We start from the raw sequence: 21566 nt of genomic DNA on the forward strand, positions 1-21566 counted from the left end.
GTGTAAGCCATCCTTCTGATGTCGGATTCTAAGCCTCTGTGCTTGGCATTTCATCACTGACCTGTTTTTGCTAGCAATGCCAGTTCCAGCTCAAAGCTTGTCTGGTAATGTTTGAGGGTGACTTCCACAGAGTGTGGCGTCATTTGAGAATTCCCATTTCAATGGTTTGTTGGTTTCTCATGAGCCAAAGTTAAATGTTATTGATTGATTGTATTAGGACTTCAGATATGGATGATCCTTCTGAGACAAGAGTTGATTAAGGTGTGCAGTTTGTTTGTAGTTGACACAGGTGTCCTTCAGGTTTCTGATCCATAGTGCAATACTGATTTGACATTATTATTGAAGACTCTGGCTTTGATCTGAAGTGATTGTTCCTTTGAGCTCCAGATGTTTTTGAGCTGAATGACAGCTGCCCAGGCTTTGTCTATTCTTGCTTTTCCATCTGCATCTGTTCCTCAAGTATGCAGAGACTTCTACTTCCTCCAATTCTTCTCCTTCCATTGTCACTGAGCCTGCACTGATTGTGTTCGCTTTCAATATTTTGGTCTTCCCATTGTTGATGTGCAGTCCAACTTTTACTGAGGTGGTTGGCATGTTGTTTGTCTTCTCTTGTATCTGTTGAGGAGTGTGTGACAAAAGTGCAAGATCACCAGCGAAATCAAGATCTTCAAGCTGTGTGAATGGCGTCCTTTGGATTCCTGGCCTGCTGTGTGGTCTTCGTAATGCAGTCTATGGCAAGTAAAAAAATGAATGGGGAGAGTAGGCATCCTTAATGAACACCAGTTTTCACCTCAAAAGGGTTGGTAAGTTCTACTCTGTGGACTGTTTTATAAGTCATTCCTTCATATGAATTCTTGATGATGTTCACCAGTTTAGTTGGTATTTTGTTTTGACAGAGAAGATTCCAGAGGGCAGCTCTATCCAGACTGTCAAAAACCTTCTTAAAGTTAATTCAATTTCATTCGTGTGAATTGTCCAATAATATTTCATAAAGTTGAAGTCTGTTCTTTGTGAAAACTAACTAGTTGATCTCTTAGTTCTGCATCTACTTGGCCCTTCACTCTGTTCAGTATAATTCTGTTGAAGACTTTCCCTGCCATTTATAAGATCACAATCCCTTTATAGTCTCTGCAATTGATGAGGTTGTTGTTCTTTGCCATTTTCATCAAGTATCCTTCTTTCCACTTTGATATCACTTAGGAGATAGAAAGTTGATTTACCCCTTACAACTGTCTCTGTTTTTGCAAACTCATAAATTAATCAAATTTTATTTATAATAATTGTGCTTCCTATTATCCATGCCATGCTGATATAGCAATGACAACAAAGAGGAAGCATTTAATTGATATTTCAATAAACCAATGAGCTGCATTTGCATGTTATTAATCTACATTCTGCACGCCCCTGTCATCACTCACCCTGCTGATTGGCTCCGTTAAAAACACAGAAAATTAAAAGTGACAACTGACACCTGATGAGTGGAAACTGAGAACTGAGGAGTGATGTGTGATAAGTGACTCCTGAATAGTGACAAGTGATACCAGAAGAGGGACTACTGAATAGTGATGTGCGACTAAAGAGACCTGATGCAGAGTAACAGTGATGTTTGATGACTGGAGAAATGAAAAATGATGAGAAACCTAAAATGGACACCATACACCTGTTAATCTCTGTTTTCGTAAAGTGAAATGTTTCAACTCATTAAGTTTCTCTTCACAGCTCATACTTCTCTGAACTTTCTCTAACATCTCTTTTCTAATATGGAGACCACAACTGCACATAGCACTCCAGACGAGGCCTCACTAGTGTGTTATATGACATAATCAAAAGCCACAAGATTTTTACTCCACACATCAGGGCGCTATGTTACTTAACACTCTATTAGCCTTTTTGCTCACTTCTGTCCATGTCTGGATGTAGTTAGTGATGACTCCACAGTGACTCCTAAATCCTTCACATAAGGTGTATTTTTCAGGCTTCCAAATTTGTATTCAAACCTCACATTTTTGGGGAAAATGCATTACATTTACTGACATTAAATTTTATTTGACACAAATCTTCTCAAGCCCGTATTCTGTCCAATTCTCTGTGATAATTCAATGATTTCTTGATTATTTGCCAATCTTTGGAATCATCTGCAAACTTAACCCTCTTATTGATTATATTCTTGTCAGATCATGAATGTATATTAAAAATAACAGGAGCCCTGGCATTGACCCCTGAGGGACACCACATTTGATCCAATTTTCTACCCACCTACAGACCATGCCCTGAATTCCCACTTGTTTTAGTTTGATCACTAACCTTTCATAAGGCACTTTAGCAAAAGCCTTCTAAAGTCAAGATAAATAATTTAATTTGCATCACTCTGATTGTTTTCTTTTTTTGCTCCCTTAAAGAATTCCAGCTTGTTAGTGAAACACAAACCTCTTTGTCTGATCCCACGTTGAACTCCTGTTCTAGACATGTGCTGCTCATTCTTTTCCTTAATTATTTTTTTTATGACCCACCTATTTCCTCTTCACTGGTCTCGAGTGTCCCCCTGTACCACATTGGAGTTGCACGCTTCCTTTTTAAGGGACACTTGAGCAAGATCTGCAAATTCTTTATTACAACACAAATCTATGAACTCCATCTCCACAGACACGGATCACCTGGGAAAAGACCCTCATAATGCCAGTTTCCAAAAAGTCCAAAAAGTTGATCTGAACTCAAGATTAGAATTTGCTTTGGGTGACAGTTAATCCCTTTTATAAAATTAAATGAAAATGATGGGTTTACAGTAACAAATGATCTGTTTAATATTTATTGCCCCCTCTAATCTCCTGCATGGACTGCTTAAGGTGCCCTCACTGCTTCCTTCCCTCTGCTGCTGTCTCTCTTAACCTGCCTGCTAATCGTGTTTTTATTTACCTGACTTTCCTGTCCATTTCTCTAAAATGTCTTGTCATTTCCTTTCCTTTTAGCCAATGTCACTATCAGCACTGTGACTTCTTAAATGTGCTCTTTGCCATTGGCCTCCTCTTAACACCGATGTGTGCCATCTCGAGGGCGATTTACCTGAATTAACTCGTATTCCTTTACTACTGGTTTCTCATTTACTGATATGAAGCCGGCTGATTTCTTAACTTCTGTCTTACTGCTGAGCTACTGTTATACTACATTTTCTTTAATATTAATGTCACTGTCTCTATGCTCACTGGTGTGGATTTATTCACATGTGCATGCTACGTTTGTCACACAGGGGCTCAGCATTTAGAATTGCTAGCCAAGCATAGACTAGATAGCCAAAGACAACTGGAGGATTGTATAGTCAGCTTAAACACAGATGAGTATTTCTGTCCTCTGAGAACCGGCATGTAAGCACTATGATATTTTTGTATTTTGTGGATGAGGAATTCAGCCCTTTCCTGCCCTTGTTTGGAGACAGAGAGGACCAGCAAGTTGAAGAAGAACAGCATAAAAGGCTTGGACAGCAGCCAGACCCTTTGAGGCACAAGTCGGCAAAGTTCCGAAAAACCTCCCAGCGTGGGGACGAAAAATGGCAGACTGTGTCAATCCAGATTCCCACACCTGGATAAAAGTCTGTCATATGCTTCCCATCTGTAACCGCATTAACCGTCGGTAAATGTAAGCTAAAGTATATGTTTCTCATGTGATTCTTGTACTGCTGTAATCACGATGGGAGGGATATCACCTTTTCTGTTATATTACTATATTGTTTAGTTACTTAATATGCTGCAATTTCAAAAGAACACATTTCAAAGAGAGCTAATGCCTCTTCAGGAAACAGCTACACGACGCCCATTGCAGAGATGCCCACCCCATGCCCATCACTCACAATGTGCCCTTTGTGAAAATGAAAATAAAAAACCTTTTAAAGGGAAAAAAAGAAAAAATCTATCCAGCTCCTTAGTGGTAACTAAAAATGAAGTTTCACATGCAGACAAAACACCATAGGACTGTACAGGACGGGTTAATTGTCTGAAAACACAATGTCAGACTGTAGTGAAATAAATCAGCGTCAAGCGCTATAAACTGACCTGAGACTGAGAAGATGAGGCTGCAGCCTGTTTTTAATAATCACCCTTATAGTGACATTCATGTAAGTAGACAAAAAGGAGCACAGTTAGGTTTAGGATGAGAAAAAGAAAAGCAGTGGAACATGAGAACTTTAACATGGACTCCAGTGGATAAGATCATCAAAGTGTCTGTGTTACCAAAAACAGAAATGGCCTCCGCACACAAGGGTCACATCACTGGGACACATTACAGTCATTAGAGGGATGTGGGACACAGCAAAAAGAAAAAGGAAATTTAGAAATACCTTCAACATTCAGAGTGATGTGAGCCTCGTCATTCCATAGTCCAGAGGCCACCAAACATCTGTAGAGACCACCATCAGAAATACGGACATCCTGGAGTCTCAAAGACACATTTCCACTCACGAGTTCTTCTGGGAAAAGTGCAGTCCTCCCCTTATAGGTCTGCATCTGATACTCATTTCTAATTTGGAAGTTCTGATATAAAAGTATCACAGAGTAGAAGTCATTTCTAACCCACCTCACCTCAAACCCCTGAACATTGAGAGGTGGTGAGAGTGTGGCAGGTAGGGTGACATCTTCACCAAGAAGAGCAAAAATGTCAGTAGAAGGTCCAATGACATCAAACTTCTCTGAAAAGGAACCACAAACAGCCACAGTGAGTGTCAGGACGGAGTCAGTAATGACAACAAGCCCATTTAAATCAATCAACATGGCTCATTAGGGTTTACATGAAGACTAAATGCTCTTCTGTCCTCTTGCAAGTTTCCCAAATTTTAAAAAGTTCACATTTTTTATTTGTCTGTCCTACTGACAGTTCTGAACTTCATTCTCAACATTAAATTGCCTGACACTCAAATCCTCTGTTCAGTAGGTGAAGATCAGGATAGGTAAAGAGTTGAAGTTGAGCCACCAAAAGAAGAACAAACTTGTGAGGTACAAGAAAAGTCTGCTGAGATACAAATGGATACAATTCTATTTAAAGGAAACAAAACTTCTGAGCCAAAGCAGAATCACAAATCATAAAAACACATACGTGTCAAGGCAACGTGTGTCATGTAGAGCAGAAACAACACAGAGCAGCTCCATCCATTCTGGACCTTCATGGCTGAAAAACAATGAAATCTTGGTAAGAAAACATCATCATATATAAGGCAGGCACTCTTATAAAGCAGACAGGATGGAGTCATGGAGCTGCTCTTCATGTCCATTTATATTTGTGTAAGGAGAAAACAGAAATCTTAGTGATTGGCAAAATGGATATAGTGAGGGTATTAGAAATAAACTTGAATATTCTGTTGTTTGTCACTGACTCTAATGGCTTATTCCTTCAGTCACCATTGCTGATATCATGTGGTTGGTCTTAATATCAGATTGGGATTTTGTGGTGCCCATTTCTATGGCCCAGAATTTAAAGTTGTGTTGGTATGTTAATAAATCAAGTGCCATACAGTGATTTGCATTTCATGTTTGCTATGGGTCACCACCTGCAGGTAAGATGGGCGTTTATATTGACAGGAAGGCAATGACACTTCACACTCATCTAACATGAGCCCCTCTGGGCCACAGTCTGAGCCTCAATGAAATGTCAAACCTGCAGTTCTGACCTGTCATGTTCATCTGCCGTCATTTTAAAACACACAGAACTAGGATGGCATGGCCTGTGACTGCCACTAGCTGTGTAATTGTGTGCTCCTGCCATGAATGGTCTGGTCAAGTGACCCCTGACCCCTCACATGTAACCAGTGCCTCTCTGAAGCTGACAGGCACACAAGCAGAGTGCGAGTATTTCATTTGTGTGTGGTTGCCTCTAACATGGCATCTGGTTTTTATTTTCTTTATCTTTTACTCCTGAGTGTTTTTATTATCAGCTCACTAATCTCAGTCCAAGTCAGATGTAACATCAAGTCCCTTTTTCACTTACCTGCTTTTACTTTTTTCTTCAGTTTTCCTTTGTCACTGCTTGTGTTTCCAGGGATTCATTGATCCCTTTCTGTTACTGTCTGTGTTCCATCAGTGGGTTTATAAAACACATCCAGTCGTAGTAAAGTCAAATCTTCACAGCTCAGACCGTGAGATTCTGCTGCTCTGCCGTCTTTGTTTTCTCTTTCACTTTAACATGGCAGCCATCCAAGAGAAACACACCTGAGTCTTAAAGAGACAGAAGATGACAAAAACATAAATAAAAAGATAAATGAAATGTGAAACTTCTGATGGTCAACTCCAAACCTATTATCTGCTCACAAGCACAAATCCCCCACAGATACGACATGCCATGAGACAGAAAGGGATGTCATAGACAAGGAGGACTGCCGATGACCTAATCATGTTCATGTAAAGTAGAATTCAGTTTCTTAAATAAGTTTATCGGAAGGTCCAATCAGATCTGGTACTTCACTTTTGTAAAACTTGAATCTTTGATGTTTATAAAAATGTACTGTATATACAAAGCAAAGCAAGTACAAATAATTTTGATAAACCAAATAAGACTGAAAGACACTGAGCTGAGCTCAAGACCGGTGGCATGAAGGCCCATTCCCACACAGTGTGGCCCTTCATGACATACTTAGTTTAAAAGTTTAACCTGAGTATATAACATAAAGCCGATTTCCAACTTGGCATAACAGCCTGCAGCTAGCAATGATAAATCTGAAAATCTAGAAAAACAAAAGGGTCAGGTCAGTTTGGGGAGCTTGCACTGGTACAGCAACCATCACATGACAAAACAGCTCAGAATCCCAGTTGGCAACCCCCCAGCAGACACTCAATCCAGTCCTCCCCTTCTGGAAATGCCCATCTATCTGTCGCAGCCAAGTGATACATGGGCGATCCCTTGGCCTGGTCCAGCCATTCAGATCCTCAACAATGAGGGTCCTGTGAGCCGGATCACCCTTGGGGTATTGCTCCACATAGCCGTAGAGCCATAATTGACGCTCCCTCACAATGCAGGTCATGTGCCTCATTCAGGACTCCATGAGCAACACAAAGTCAAACCAGCGGTACCGAAGGATTCTCTGAAGAGACAAACATGAAGGAGTCCACACTTAGTCTCATGTCACTGGATAGCGTCCATGTCTCGCAACCATATAGCAAGACAGGAAGCACCAGGACTCTAAAGACTTGGACCTTCGTTGATTTGTATAGATATCGGGAATGGCACACTCCCCTTTCCAACGACCTCATGACCCCCGTGCTCTCCCAATCTGTCTACTGACTTCACAGGAAGAGTCACCAGAGACATGAATGTCACTGCCAAGGTAAGTAAACCTCTTGACGAGGTCGACACTCTCTCCACAGACAGACACACTGCTGATGGCCATGCTCAAGAGGTCATTAAAGGCCTTTTTATCAGGTGTCACAAGAACAACAAACAGACATCATAAAGGTTTGGTGCAGCAACCCGTATAATGTGCCTTGGCTGCAAAAAGGTAATTAAAGATGGTGAGTTGTTCATAAGACTGAGTCCAAAACAGAACTGCTGGTATTGAATCAAGATGGCCGCTTTAAAGGCCAGTGTAGGAAGTGATGTCATCAGAGGCACCGGAACCCTGCAGGATTTCCCAAAGAAAGGTCTCCAAGGGATTGAGAAAGACAGTTAGTGCATGCTGCCGCCCCCTGGTTGGACATAGAATTTCCATTATTCATGCCACTTAGTAGACTCCTACTCGCACGTGTGTGACACAGGACACTCTCAAGCCCAGACACTCAGACTCAGTCTCTCAAGCTCCCCGATCAAAGCCTCCATTGACTCCACAAAGATCATAGCATCCTCAGCAAAGTCAAGATCACTGAATCTCTCTTCACCAACAGGTGTCCCACAGCCACTGGACCCTACGACCATGCTCAACACCCAGTCCACACAAGCATTGAACAGAGTAAGAGCAGAACACACCACTGACAAACCCCAAAAGCAACTGGGAAAAACACAGAGGGTCTGCCTCCACTCTGCAGAGCACTCACAGTACCAGTGGACAGACCGACCATGACATCCAGCAACTTTGGGGGGGTTCCGTGAACCCTCAGGATGTCCCACAGGGCTGCTCAATCAACTGAGTCAAATGCTTCTTGTTTGTGCTCCATGAGAACCCTCAGTAGCATTAAAAAATATTCGCTCCTTGACCCCTCTTACCCCCTTTCCGCTCCTGCCGATGCTTGACAGGAATCCAGGTGGTAGTTCAGTTATATAAATAACCAAGTGTATTGTAATTCACGGTACAATATTTATTCAATTACGTGAAAAGTGACTGGCCACTCGTTTGTGATCCCATTTTCCCTGCTTCCCTTGCTTCCCTACCCGCAGTGGCCAAATCTTAATCCCTGGTACAAAACACACACGAAATAAAAAACAAATCAAAAGGAGAAAGATTAAACATAGTCTGTGTGAAACGGCGATGAATCTGGTTGTAGAGTTCTCATTGATAAAAGAAAAAATGGTCCTCAGGTGAACATGGCTGCCTTCTTATTATCCAGAAGAATTTAGAAACACGAGTCCGACTCACCAAAGGGAGCATCCGGAGAACCAAAGGTCCACATACCGCAACCCCTTGCCTCACTGTTTCCAACTTCTGGGTGGCCACCCACAAACAGCGGACGTCCCTGAGTGAATTCTGATCGTGTTGTATTCTTAGGCATAGATAGCTGAGACCATTCCCTTCTGATTCTCTGCCTTTCTTCTTTCTCATTCCTCCATTCCACTTAAAAAGAAAAGTTTCCCACGGAAATGTCCATTTCCTGCTTAGTTGTCATAGCTACGTGACGCCTGCACTAGGCAGCTGGAATCCTTACCAGGCAGGGTCCTACCAGACTTGGTCATCCACAATAATGCCTGAAGGGATATTTCTTTGTCAACCTCCAGACCGTATAATGAAGTTATGGCCAGTCCAGAAAGCCAACCCGCTTGTACTGTTATGTAGGTGTTTTATCTTGATAGAGTAATACTTATATTGCTCTACTTTCCCCTATTGTATTATTAATATGTAGCCTTAGAATGCCTAATCTCACAGACTTACCACTGTATATAACTTATCCCCAGCTTCCCTTCTATATCTATAACCTCAGGCAATTAGATGTAGTAAAAAGACAAGCAGAAGTTAAGTTACACATAAAATAATGTATTACTGATAATATTCATAAATAATAACAAAATGCAAAGTACATTTGAATATTGGCAACCATACAACCTGATAAAATGGTGATTGGTAACTCAGGTGGCACACAGACTTGTAGTTACTTAAAATGTCTCTAGTTAAGGCATCATTGGTGCTCAGCTTTCTTCAGAACAGGCCTTAAGCCTGGTCAATATGGCTGAAGCTGTGCTCTTCATTGTGTTGATACTTCTACATCATCACAGGTTAGCAAGAGAGAGAATGTGGTTGGACAAGCAGATTTATAGATTCTCTGTCCAACCCCTAGAGCCAATAGGACATCATGGTACTTAGAGGCCTCTGAGACAAGCCAATTCCAAACAGCCATATCTCAGACCAATGGGGGGAAATAGAACATCTTAACACCTGCCCCCAAACCATATGTTAAACTAACCTGGCTAAACACTCGCCAAACTGGTTTAAGACATGTCTCCAAAATCCTGTCGTAAAATTACAAACAGACTTAGTCGTAAACGGGGCTGGGGGGTTGGTAAACACTAAATTACATTGCTTTGCCTAAATTACAAATAAAGACATACAAAATATTTATCAAGTTAAATGCAAAATCTCACATCACAACAGTAGGCTTGCTACAATTTGGCCTTGCAGAAATTTAAATAGAACTTTTTGATCATCATAAACTGAGCACTCAGAAAACACAGATTTTTGATATGTTCAACTGTTAAAGAATTATTCAATGGCAAATGTAAAAACCTTCTCTTTACAACATGCTTACGTTTTAAAAATTCTCCGTAATGCTTGTGTTCAATGTAAACCCCTAAAAGGGCCATTGCTACATTATGCAATCATTTCTAAATTCACTTGAAGTAAAATTCACATCAATATCATGTTGTGTTCTGGAAGTATTGAGGTTAAAAGGTCCAACAAAAATGACAACTTTTAGTGAGGTTGTCCCTTATAACCTGAAATTTGATTAGCCTCTATTCAAATTTAGACTGCGTCAGAAATAACTACAAAGGTTTGTAGAAATTGGTGAGGTGGTTTTCATGCGATGCTCTTATAGACAGACAGACAGACAGAAATTCAGTTGTATGTATCTAAATAATCAAAGATGCAGATTTGCAGAGCTGTGAGTGAACCTTCTGTCCTCATCTTAACTCATCATGGTACAGAAATGGAGTGACAGAGAAGACGGATGACATCTGACATCACTGGCCGCCATGTTAAAGGGTGGAGTCCAAAATGAGGAAGGGCTGATCAGCAGAGGCACAAATGTGGTGTGCTCCTGGGGCTGGTTAGATGTCATTAAACTTATAGAAAAAAGTATCAGAGAAGGAAAAATCAGAAAGGAGAGAAGAAAAGAGCCATGGCTACTATTGACCGTGCCCACTCAAACGGGCCATCAGCCCACCCAATGAAGAGTCACTTATGAGAAAGAAAGCTCTCACTTATTTGAACATTTAGTTGTTCTGTCCCTGCATTCCCAGGTGCCCCCCTCACCCTACTAACCCACTGATCACATGTCAATGGCATTAATGACACTGGAAGAAAAGAAAAAATGAAAAGAGCGAGAAGACCAGAAAGACAAATCAGACAGCAGAGAAATAAGAGCAGGAGACGACAAAAGTGAAAGAGAACGGAATTCCTAAAACTGGACCAGCAAGTTCTACCCGTCAGCTCTGCATATCATCAGATTGTCACACAGATATAATCAACATGATAACCACTGGGAGGAAAGTGTCAATAAAATAATTCTTGAGACCCTCCTCTGTAGCAAAGGGTGATATTTAAAGAAAGTGGCATGGAGGATATCAGAGTGTCATTGTCACACTTAGCAGATTTAAGCTGTCAAATGCATTTGATTAACTTCTAACATCACTGTGGCCCTTGTCAGCTCTAGCAGTGATGGTCAGCTGTAGATAACTGAGACAATGGACACCATAGACACACAGATGACCACCTCAGTGCTGCAGTTTCACTGACTCCAGATGGACCCTTAGTGTGTATGTGGTGGGCTGCATGCTTTGTGCTCATCAAAGTGACACCTCAGAAGTGTCCACTGTCCTCCCTTGTAGACAGCGTCCTGCTGATGTTTTGTCTGCACAGCACCTCCTCCCCAAGGCTGGTTTCTGTTAAGCCCCCGAGGTGACTATATGGCGATTATTTGTCTGGCTGCCCGCTGTTGCCCTCTCCATTAACAGGTTGTCTGGTTTTGTATTTCAGTGACGCATCACGTTCTTCATTTTTTCTGTGTTTTTCATTAAGATCTTCTTAAAGTTAAATTTAAAATGACAAACTTCATTTTCTTCATTGCTTATGTGATATTATTTTCACTCTTGTCAAGTCAGAGTTTATTCAGCTCTGGAAAGCCAAAAGATGAGCAGCAGCAGAAAAAGCAAAGCTCTTAAAGTTCAGGCCTTGAGATTTCAGCGCTCAGATAATTTTACTTTGTCTTTCATTCTAATGTGGCAGCCGACCAGGAGGAACACAACTGAGTCTTAAAGAGACAGAAGACGCTGTAAATTAAAGGAAATGTAAAAACTCAACACACAAGTCAGTTACACTGGATGAGAAAATCAGTGATGGAGCTGTGAGCACTTTACACAGTCAATTGAGGACATGGTGATCAGCAAGAACATTCATTTAGTGGAAGATTAGACAGAGGAAGATGAGCAAATGAAGAGTCAGGGTGGACTACACGTGTCATTAAAATAACATAAAACACAACCACTGTGGACTGACACCCCTGTCTGCTCAGCAATAGCTGCAGGAATGATGGGAAATGTAAACACACAGACAGACAGCAGAGGATGTGGTCACCACTGAACAACGAGGATGTCAGCTTTGGTTCCCCATTCATTAACTTTATTAAGAAGTCTGTTTAAAGCTTTCATCAGATGTCACCATCTAAATTTGCCAGGGTGCCAAATAGAAGATAAAATCACTGAAAAGTAAACCAGCAAATTATATCAAGGTCTGAAATTAAAACTTGACATCTGTACAACATTAAATACACTATAATCCAAAAGAAAGTCACATCATGTCAGTCATGTGGCAAACTGAAAAGGCACAGAGGAGAGAGCCGTTAACATCCACAAAACTCCCTGATCAGTCCTGGAAGAAAACTGCAGTGGACCTGTGATCATAAAAAACAAAATGACTTGGATGCTCAGTAAGAGTTCATCGAGGTACTGGACCCTCAACCACAAGTACTTCAATTGTTCTAAAGCTAAAAGTGACTTCTGCTTGGCCTGGAATCCCAGATGAGGACACAAATGACAACCGGCCTCAGTTATCCAGCACCAGCTTTAAGACAACTGGTGAGACTGGGATATGAATACACAATGGGAGGGCTGAACCTTAAAAATACACCAAATGAGAAAGGACTGGGAGTCATAGTGGGCTCATCACTATCTACATCAGGACAGTGGACAAAAGTAATTAAGAGACCACGTGATGTGTGGAGTGCAAGTCAACCGAGATTATGCTTAAACTTTATAATGTACTGGTGAGACCTCACCTGCAGTGCTTTCTGCAGTTTTTGTCTCCATATTAGAGAAAAGACACAGCAGCATTCAAGAAAGTCCACAGGAGAGCAACCAGACAGAATCACGACTATGTGGAGAAGATGAACCATTAAGAGGTGACATGGCTTCTTCTTTTGGCTGCTCCCATTAGGGCTGCCACAGCAGATCATCTTTTTCCATATCTTCCTATCCTCATCATCTTGCTCTGTCACACCCACCACCTTCATGTCCTCTCTCACCACATCCATTAACCTTCTCTTAGGCCTTCCTCTTTTTCTCTTCCCTGACAGCTCTATCTTTAACATCCTTCTCCCAATATACCCAGCATCTTTCCTCTTCACATGTCCAAACCAACACAATCTCACCTCTCTGACTTTGTCTCCCAACCGTCCAACTTGAGCTGACCCTCTAATGTCCTCATTTCTAATCCTGTCCATCCTCGTCACACCCAGTGCAAATCTTAAAATCTTTAACTCTGCCACCTCCAGCTCTGTCTCCTGCTTTCTGGTCAGTGCCACCGTCTCCAACCCATATAACATAGCCATACTACTGCTCACTAATCATCACCTCATTTCTTAACCGAGCTTCCACTACTCTTTCCCATAACTTCATGCTGTGGCTCATCAAATGTTATCCCCCTGTAGTTACTATAGTCCTGCACATCCTCCTTATTCTTAAATATTGGTACCAGTACACTTCTCCACTCCTCAGGCATCCTCTCACTTTTCAAGATTCACCTTGTCACCCTTATTACATCTGCTGTAGTTTCCCAGCTGTCTGGTAACTCTTCACTGCCACTCACTGCCTGTCTCACCTTGTCCCTAAACTCAACCTTGCAGTCTTCCTTTTTCAACTTCCACCATTTGATCCTTGGCTCTGCCCTCACTCTCTTCCTCTTCTTGATCTCCAACTTCATCCTACAGACCACCATCCTTTGCTGCTTAACTACACTTTCTCCTGCCACTACTTTGCAGTTTCAAATCTCTTTCACATTGACTTCTCTGCATAGGATCTAATCTACCAGAGTGCATCTTCCTCCAGTCTTGTATGTCACCCTATGTTCCTCCCTCTTCTTAAAATATGTATTCTCCACATCCATGTCCTTCCTTTTGGCAAAATCCACTATCATCTGACCTTCTTCATTCCTCTCTTTGACACCATACCTTTGCCTATCACTTCCTTGTCTCCTCTGTTCCCTTCACCAACATGTCCATTGAAATCTGCTCCAATCACCACTTTCTGTCCCTACCCCATTTCTCCTCCTATCCACACCATGATAGAGCAATTTGAATCCACCTCCAATCCACCTGGCCTTACTCCCCTTCCATTTAGTCTCTTGCACACACAACATATCATCTTTCCTTCTCTCCATCATATCGGCTAACTCTCTCCCCTTACCAGTCATACTGCCAACATTCAAAGTTCCTTCCCTCAGTTCCACTCTCTTTACCTTCCTCCTCTCCTCTTTCCTCTGGATAAGCCTAACCCCTCTTCTTCTCATTCTTCGGCCAACAGTAGCCCAATTTCCATCAGCACCCCGTTGGCTAACAGTACTGGTGGCGGTCGTTGTTAACCTGGGCCTCGACCGATCCGGTATGGAAATTTGTATTGTTGTCCGCACTTTGGGGCCCTTCAAATCTTGACTTGCTTTTATTTTGGACAATCTAGCTAATTAAGAAGGATTAGCTTATTATGTGGAATGGCCTGTTTTAATGTTCTGATATGCTATAGCAAGTCATGGCAACACTCAAGTGAATGGTCAAGCAGAGAGAGAGCAGTGCAACCTGAGGTCAACACCATGTGTTACTGAAGGGTCCAGTATGACTGAGCTACTCATTAGAAGAAGATCTGAACAGCTCCTATCATCTTGTTTGGTAAATCTTCAACCCAGATGGCTAATAAAACAAGCATTAGACAGAGGGATGAGGCAGAAACAAGGAGACAAGCCTACTGCCTGGCACTGTCCTCACCTGGCTGGGCCTTGAGAAGTCCTGGGCTACTCTTGTGGTGCTCGTACATGAGAGTGTCACACCAATATCTGACTTCATTGACACTGCAGTGGAATAAACACAAGAGGATCAGCAGAGTAACAAACTGTTTATTAGGACAAACCAGACACACATAAAACACATGGAGAGCATCAAAGGGTAAATGAGTACTCAGATGAAAGGAGATCTCACAAAGCACTAAATAACAGTAGTAAAGGACAGAGACCGGGGTGCAAGGCAGTACACACAGAACAAGCAGTCTAGTCTGACCTCCAATACCAGTTAAAAACAGTATAATCTGGTAACAAAGTTTGGTAAAACAGTACTGGCTGGCCTTGTAAATGGACAAAAAGGAGAAACAGTTCAGACATCAGTGTTTGATAATCTAGAACAGTCTTCCATTAGACTGATTGGAGAAAATTGAAAGTAATATTAGAAAGTGAAACAGATTAGTGGAGCTGACCTGACGGAAAGCAAGGCTTAGAGGAACGACTAAAACAAATGTGTCAGGTGTTTCAAAGTATGTAGATGACGGAGCAAAATCTGGAGGTGTCTGCTCATCAAGTTTCAGTCTGATAAGAGGGAATGCAACTGTTAGAAAAGCCAGAGAACTTGAAGGAAGACGTGTTAAAAGAAAAATATCTGCTGACATAGAGAGTACAGTACAATGAACACGAGTAGACATGTGAAACAACACCAGGAGGAAGGACTGAGAAAAATATAAGGAGTTCAGATGGGTCACAACACACATGGGATAAAGTGGAATACCGAATTATGAGGCATAAGGAAAGGCATGCAGATCCAGCATGAGGATTGAGCTTTAGCGTTGTTACTTTCACTGTACCTTCTTCTTCTTCTCATTTCAGCTGCTCCCATTAGGGGTTGTCACAGCGGATCATCTTTATCCATATTACTCTCACTGCACCACTCGGAGTATTTATATCACTCATGTGAGTGGGGAATCACAGATCTACAGCAGCTGATCGGAAAGAGAATTATCAGTATACAGCATCAAGCACATGCTGTCTCAGCCATGCTGTCTATTGAACTGCTCTCATACAACAAATGCTTCAGAGCCTTTCCTGTACAGACCTCGCGGTTCAGAAACATTTTCATCCCAAGAATTATAAACGCACTCAATCAGTCCATCAAGAGCTCCTTGTAAAACTGTTTGTACTTATAAGTAAAATCACCTCACTGTAAACTTGCACTACAGTTATAATATTACACAACCTTAGCCACTTTATAAAGCGCATATTTACATATGATGACGATAACATTTTGAAGATGAAATTCAGCAAAATATGTTTACTACATTATACAGATAAAATGTTAACATTATTTAAATAATCTATATTGTTAATAATTAAATATGTGAGGACACAGTGGTGCAGCACTAGCAAGGAGCTGGCGCCCCATTCACGTATTGTTCCTGCCTTGCGCTGTATTCTTGCTGGTGCTGACGCGACACTGGAAGGGTAGATGGATAGAATAATTAAACACGTACTATAAAGATATTTCAATGTTCCTTAAAAGTTTTGAGGAATCTGCGTTCTAAGCTTACAGATGGCTTAACATCTATTAAAGGGTTGATTGTGTGGCGATTGAGAATTTGGAGAAAGAAAAGGAAGGACAGTAATTGGGGGTTAGTACGTTTGAAAAAGACAGTACTGCTGCAAGAAATTATTTCGTCGAAGGTCTCACACGGCGCAGCAAGCATCTTGCGTGAGACATGAACAACCACTGCGCCATTGTGTTCCCATGTTTAATAACGTGCTTTAACTCCTATCATCATGAAAATGATATCCAGTATACATCTCAGTATTTTAATTATTCAGAGAGCTGTAATATCACGAATGTAATGGATTCTGTGTCCTGTTGGAGGAAGAGAGCCAGTTTAAGAAGAGCACACACATAGAGCACATAGAAGATCAAATACAAAACAAAGCATTTAACGTGATACTTTAGTTACGATGGGATTTGAGAAACTAGTAAATTAAATGATTTGAAGATGAAGTTTATGATGTTCTACTTTAGTGACAAAATAAACTACATGATTAAAGTGGAAATCTCAAGATTAAAGTTGACATTTCATGCTTTTTTCCCACTGTGTCCCTATTTTCTTTTCTCTGTACCCTAATAAGCTTTCATACGACACTCAGACGGTGGGCTATGACTCACCTTTTCACGGCGATTTTGATATCTGACAACTTCTTTTTTATTTCAGACACTGTGCGACTTTGTGAACTTGAGCTTTCAAGTTTCTCTGACACTCCATGTCACTCAATCAACTTCCTCTTGTTGATTATACCACTGTTTAAACTAACAAATATTACGTTTTTCTTTGCCTCCACTTGGTATTCGTTGAAATTGTTCTATTTTCCCCTTGTGCTTTTCACATTGTCTTTTCACAGAAGGCTGAGCTTAAGTCTATTTATATTGATTTGCATATTCAAAGAGGCGTAATTCTGGGAGGAGTTGGGGCAGGACAGCAGGCGTGTGCATGAGCGTTACTTTTCACGCTGACCTGGATTTATGTAGTGGAAGAACGTGGAAGGTTGCGTACGCACAGATTTATGCATCTGAATTTTTCTGTGCTTATGCACATTCCTGCTTTTGTGCTTACGTCATGTTATAGTGTGAGTTCTACGCAAGGCGTTATACTGGTCTGGTGATGCTGGGGTATCCTTTAGAGGTGGTTTAACCAGATGGCACTAGGATGTATGAACACATATAGGATGCTCTTGAAGTTTCAGAGAGGTGGTCAATGTCACCTCAATAAGACCTGAAAGTGGCCTTGCCAGCTGGGAGCAGAAGAGATCTGTCACATCAAAACTTTCAGTTGGACCAAATCACCAAGTTGAAATGATAAATCCTCTCAGTAAGTCACTCTGTAGAATCTTCTTTTATCAGAGTCTCTGTTAGTCAGGATGCATTTCCTCAAGATTATCCATTTCTTCCACATTTTTTTTTTTTTTTTTTTGAGGTGTCACAGTGCTGAGTTAGCGATGCTCCTCACAGCTCCAGAGTCCTCAGGTCTCATCTCTGCCCAGGGTCCATCTGTGATGGGTTGGCAGGTTCTCTCCATGTTTCTGTGGGTTTTTCTTATGGCACTCTGGTTTTCCTCACACATTCCCAGAGAGTCCTGATTGGCTCTGTGTGTGTGTAAGATGGACATCCTGCCCAGGGCCTTTCTTACCTTGTGCCCAGTGCTGCTGGCATAGCAATAGTAATAAGCAGTAGTAGCAGGCGGTGGTCTTCTGTGAGGCTGATGTGAGTTAAGTGGCTTTAAGATCTTTAAGATATAATGTTGCATTTGAATATATAGAATGTAAGGATCATCTTGTCTTATCTCACCTTCTTAAATAATTTTCCTGGTGAGGGTCGTGGCCATAAAGATCATATTTAACACATTCATTTCTTTTATTGTATTCTTTCATTTCCTCTCATTTGTTTTCCACATCCCATTTATTTTTCTCAATCTTATGATTTCCTTGTCAAACTTGCTTGTCAGATTTGCCTTCTTTGTGTTTTATTGCTCAGCAGACCTGGGGTGCCAGTCACAGAGGTTGTGTTTTATTTTATTTTACTGCCTCTGATGGCTCAGTGTTCACTTGAAGTCCACGGTGACTCTTCAGTTGCTCGTCATCCTCCTCCCTGTTGGTGACACAAACTCCATCTGACATTCGACTAAATGAACTCTACTGCTGTCCACAAGATGCTGGATTGGCTTGTGTGAAGGCCTCGCCACTCAGATGGCCTTCTCCTTTAGTATAACTGACCTGTGTGTTGAGTTTTCTGTCTCTTTAAGACTCAGGTGTGCTCCTCCCGGTCGGCTGCCACATTAAAGTGAAAAAGAAAAATAAAAACATCTGAGTGCTGAGAACTCAGGCCTGCTGTTTGATGGCTTTACCTTCATGCTGCTGCTTGTCTTTTATAAACCTCAGAGCACAAATGGCTTTTCAAAGCTCTGAGGAACAAGAAATGGCTGACTTGACAAAACTGAAAATGATATCAGATAAGCAAGGCAGGGGCTGAAATTTTAATTTACCTTATAGATGGTCGCAATGAAAAGAGCTGATAAGCTGATAAAATGAAATACAAAACCAGACGACTGACAACAGACAGTGAAACACGAGGATCACAAACGGTCCAAATAGTCACTTCAGGGAGCTTAACACAAACCAATGTTGGGGGTGACTATTAATGGACCTGACTAGAAAGGAGGAGAGCAGACGCTTCTGAGGTGTCACTTTGATGAGTACACAGCATGTTGTGCACCACACACACACACACACTAAGGGTCCTTCTGGGTCACCAGGGGTCACTTAAGCCCCTTATTCTGTCTGCTGTCAGATTTGAATTTGGAAATTAAAGTTCACATGTAGCCCTTCATCATGGCTCAGACTGCACCATTGAGGTGGCCCTCTGTGTGTCTGTGGTCTCCCTGCTCACTGCCATCACAGCAGACCACCACTGCTAGAATTGGTGAGTGCTGCAGTGATGTTACAGGGGCACATTTGACAGTTTACTCTAAATCTGCTCAGTGTGAAATCTCCCATGTTTCAGAGTGTTGCTTTGTTTAAACACAGCCTTTTACTACAGATGAGGGTCTTCCAGGTTAATCTTCTTTAAACTCTTATACCAGTGGCTGACATAGTGTATCAATCGTGTCTGCAGTCTCCTTTGTAACAATAAGCAGAGCTGACAGGTAGAACTCGCTGGCCCAGTTTATCACAACTCCTTTCTCTTTTACTTTTGCCGTTTCCTTCTCTTATTTTTCAGTTCTCTGATTCGTACTTTAGTTTTCTCAACTTTTTATTTATTCTATTTCTCCAGTGTCATTAGTGCCACTGACTTGTGACCAGTGGGGTTACTAGGGTGGGGTCGGCATCTGGACAAGTAGCAAAGGTCATGTAAATGTTCAAATAAGTGAAAGCTTTCTTACTTTTTTCTGAATGTTCATTGAGTGGGCAGATAACCTGTTTGGGTGGGCACTGTCAAAAGACTCCCCTGTAGCTTATGACCATGTTTTTCTCTCCTCTGTCTTTTAATTTTTCTAAATCTGTGTTTCTACTATTTTAATGACAGCTAATCTGTGATATTAATCAGACCGTGGAGCTCACGATGTTTTTAGTGCATTAGAGCAATCAGGATGAGAACAGGCCATTCAGCCCAACAAGGCTCACCAGTCCAGTACTCTTAATTCCTCCAAAATAACATCAAGTTGAGTTTTGAAAGTCCCTAACGTCTTACTGTCTACCACACTACTTGGTCACTTATTCCACGTGTCTATCGTTCTTTGTGTAAGAAAAACTTGTTTATGCAAAATTTACCCTTAACAAGTGTCCTACTGTGTCCTCGTGTTCTTGATGAACTCATTTTAGAATAACAGTCTCGATCCACTGGACTAATTCACTTCATAATTTTAAACACTTCAACATTTTCTGTTCCCCACACACCTTGAAAGTGTTTGATTTCTGTTTACATCTCCTGCAAAACTAATATCACATTTCAAAATGAAGAAATCAAATTCCTCAAGCACAGATTAAACCACATACAGAACTGCAGGTGAACAAATTGAACTCAAAAAAATAAGCTTTTAGCTTGGTGCATAAAATATAAATATTAACTTATCTTTCTAAATCTCAATAACCTTGTAAATGTGTCCCCTGATAAGCTTAGGCACTCGCTTGACAATTTGGTGGTTGGGGTGTCCCACAAGCAATCAAGCGCCTCAAGGAAATGGCACACGATCAACGATCAATGGGATTTTGGGCATTGGAGACCCCCAGGGAGCAATGGATGCCATCGCAGCTAAGCAATGAAACACAGTCAATGCATTTTGTCCCCTGATAACACCTGCACTGCAATTAAAAACAGATGCATCATAAAATTAAAATTGCTGCATTACGGGCAGGACCACCACCAGCAGAAGAGATGGAGTGTAAGTGTAAGCAGATGGTGTTGCATTAAATTTGGTCCTGCTCGCCCCCTCACCCAACAAAAATCAATGACATTTCACGATCTGGCACCAAAATTAATGCTAGACATTGTGCTTCTCTACAGATCATTGCAATGTTCAAATTCCACTTTCTTTAAAAAAGTTATTTGCCTTTATGGACACTCGGCCTGCAGCAAGGAACCTGTGAGAATGTGTAATTGTGTGGCTCATTCACAGGTGACAATTGGGCATGTAATGCTTGATTCCATTCATATCATCAAACAGGAGCAACAACTAATAAATAACCAACTAATGACAGCACACTGCAAGACACCCACTGCACCCACTGATAAAGCTGGGCAACACATCTCACTCAATATTAGCAAATCATGACACAGAACCCGATGAAATGCCATCACGCACCCCCTGGGGAAAACCCCCTGCTATACAATATTCCCAAGCTTTCGACAACCTACCAGGTGTCATCATCAAAGGAAAATGATCAGGCATACAGGAGTCAAAGGCAATATATAGCAAATGAGGGGTGGAGGGGGGTTAGGCGGGTGTGAGAGGGGTGGATTAGTAAGAGGGTGTTGGCTATGAAGTCTTATTTATTATTTGGATGTTCTTCTTTTTTAGCCTGCATTTCCTGAGTTCATGTCCAAGTTCTCATTAATGGCATTTTTATTTGAGAGCCATGATTTAGCCAGCTCTCTATTACTCTTAGTATTTACGCTGAATCGGACTTGTGCTGTGTCCCAGTTAAACGTGTGTAAGGTTGAATTGGTATGTGCTGGTATTAGAGACCGTGGGTCCTTCCTTCTGACAGCATTGTGATGTCCTTGTATTCGTGTTGCGAGTGTTTTTGATGTTTGTCCCACGTATACATTTGGGCATGCACTGCCTGCTATACTGTATGCTGCGTTTCACAACTCTCTTGCAGATTTTTTGCATTTGCC

The 21566-nt window shown here is 41.5% G+C and overlaps 2 protein-coding genes across 5 annotated transcripts in view; both read right to left on the reverse strand.

Annotated features, from left to right (window-relative positions):
- LOC120521375 (NACHT, LRR and PYD domains-containing protein 12-like) overlaps positions 1-6126 on the reverse strand; it is a 112459-nt gene extending 106333 nt beyond the window's left edge. For both annotated transcript variants that reach the window (XM_039743033.1, XM_039743032.1), the window contains exons 1-3: positions 5968-6126; positions 5080-5151; positions 4328-4675 (exon numbers count right to left, since the gene is read on the reverse strand). In XM_039743033.1, the coding sequence (XP_039598967.1) occupies positions 4328-4675; positions 5080-5149 (418 nt within the window). In that variant the 5' untranslated portion in view covers positions 5150-5151; positions 5968-6126. The remainder of the gene's footprint in view (positions 1-4327; positions 4676-5079; positions 5152-5967) is intronic.
- Positions 1-21566, reverse strand: part of LOC120521401 — a 302230-nt gene that overhangs the window by 226625 nt on the left and 54039 nt on the right. The window lies entirely within an intron of this gene.

The sequence above is a fragment of the Polypterus senegalus genome, chromosome 2, assembly GCF_016835505.1.
Source record: "Polypterus senegalus isolate Bchr_013 chromosome 2, ASM1683550v1, whole genome shotgun sequence".
In the NCBI taxonomy this organism is placed as follows: domain Eukaryota; kingdom Metazoa; phylum Chordata; class Cladistia; order Polypteriformes; family Polypteridae; genus Polypterus; species Polypterus senegalus.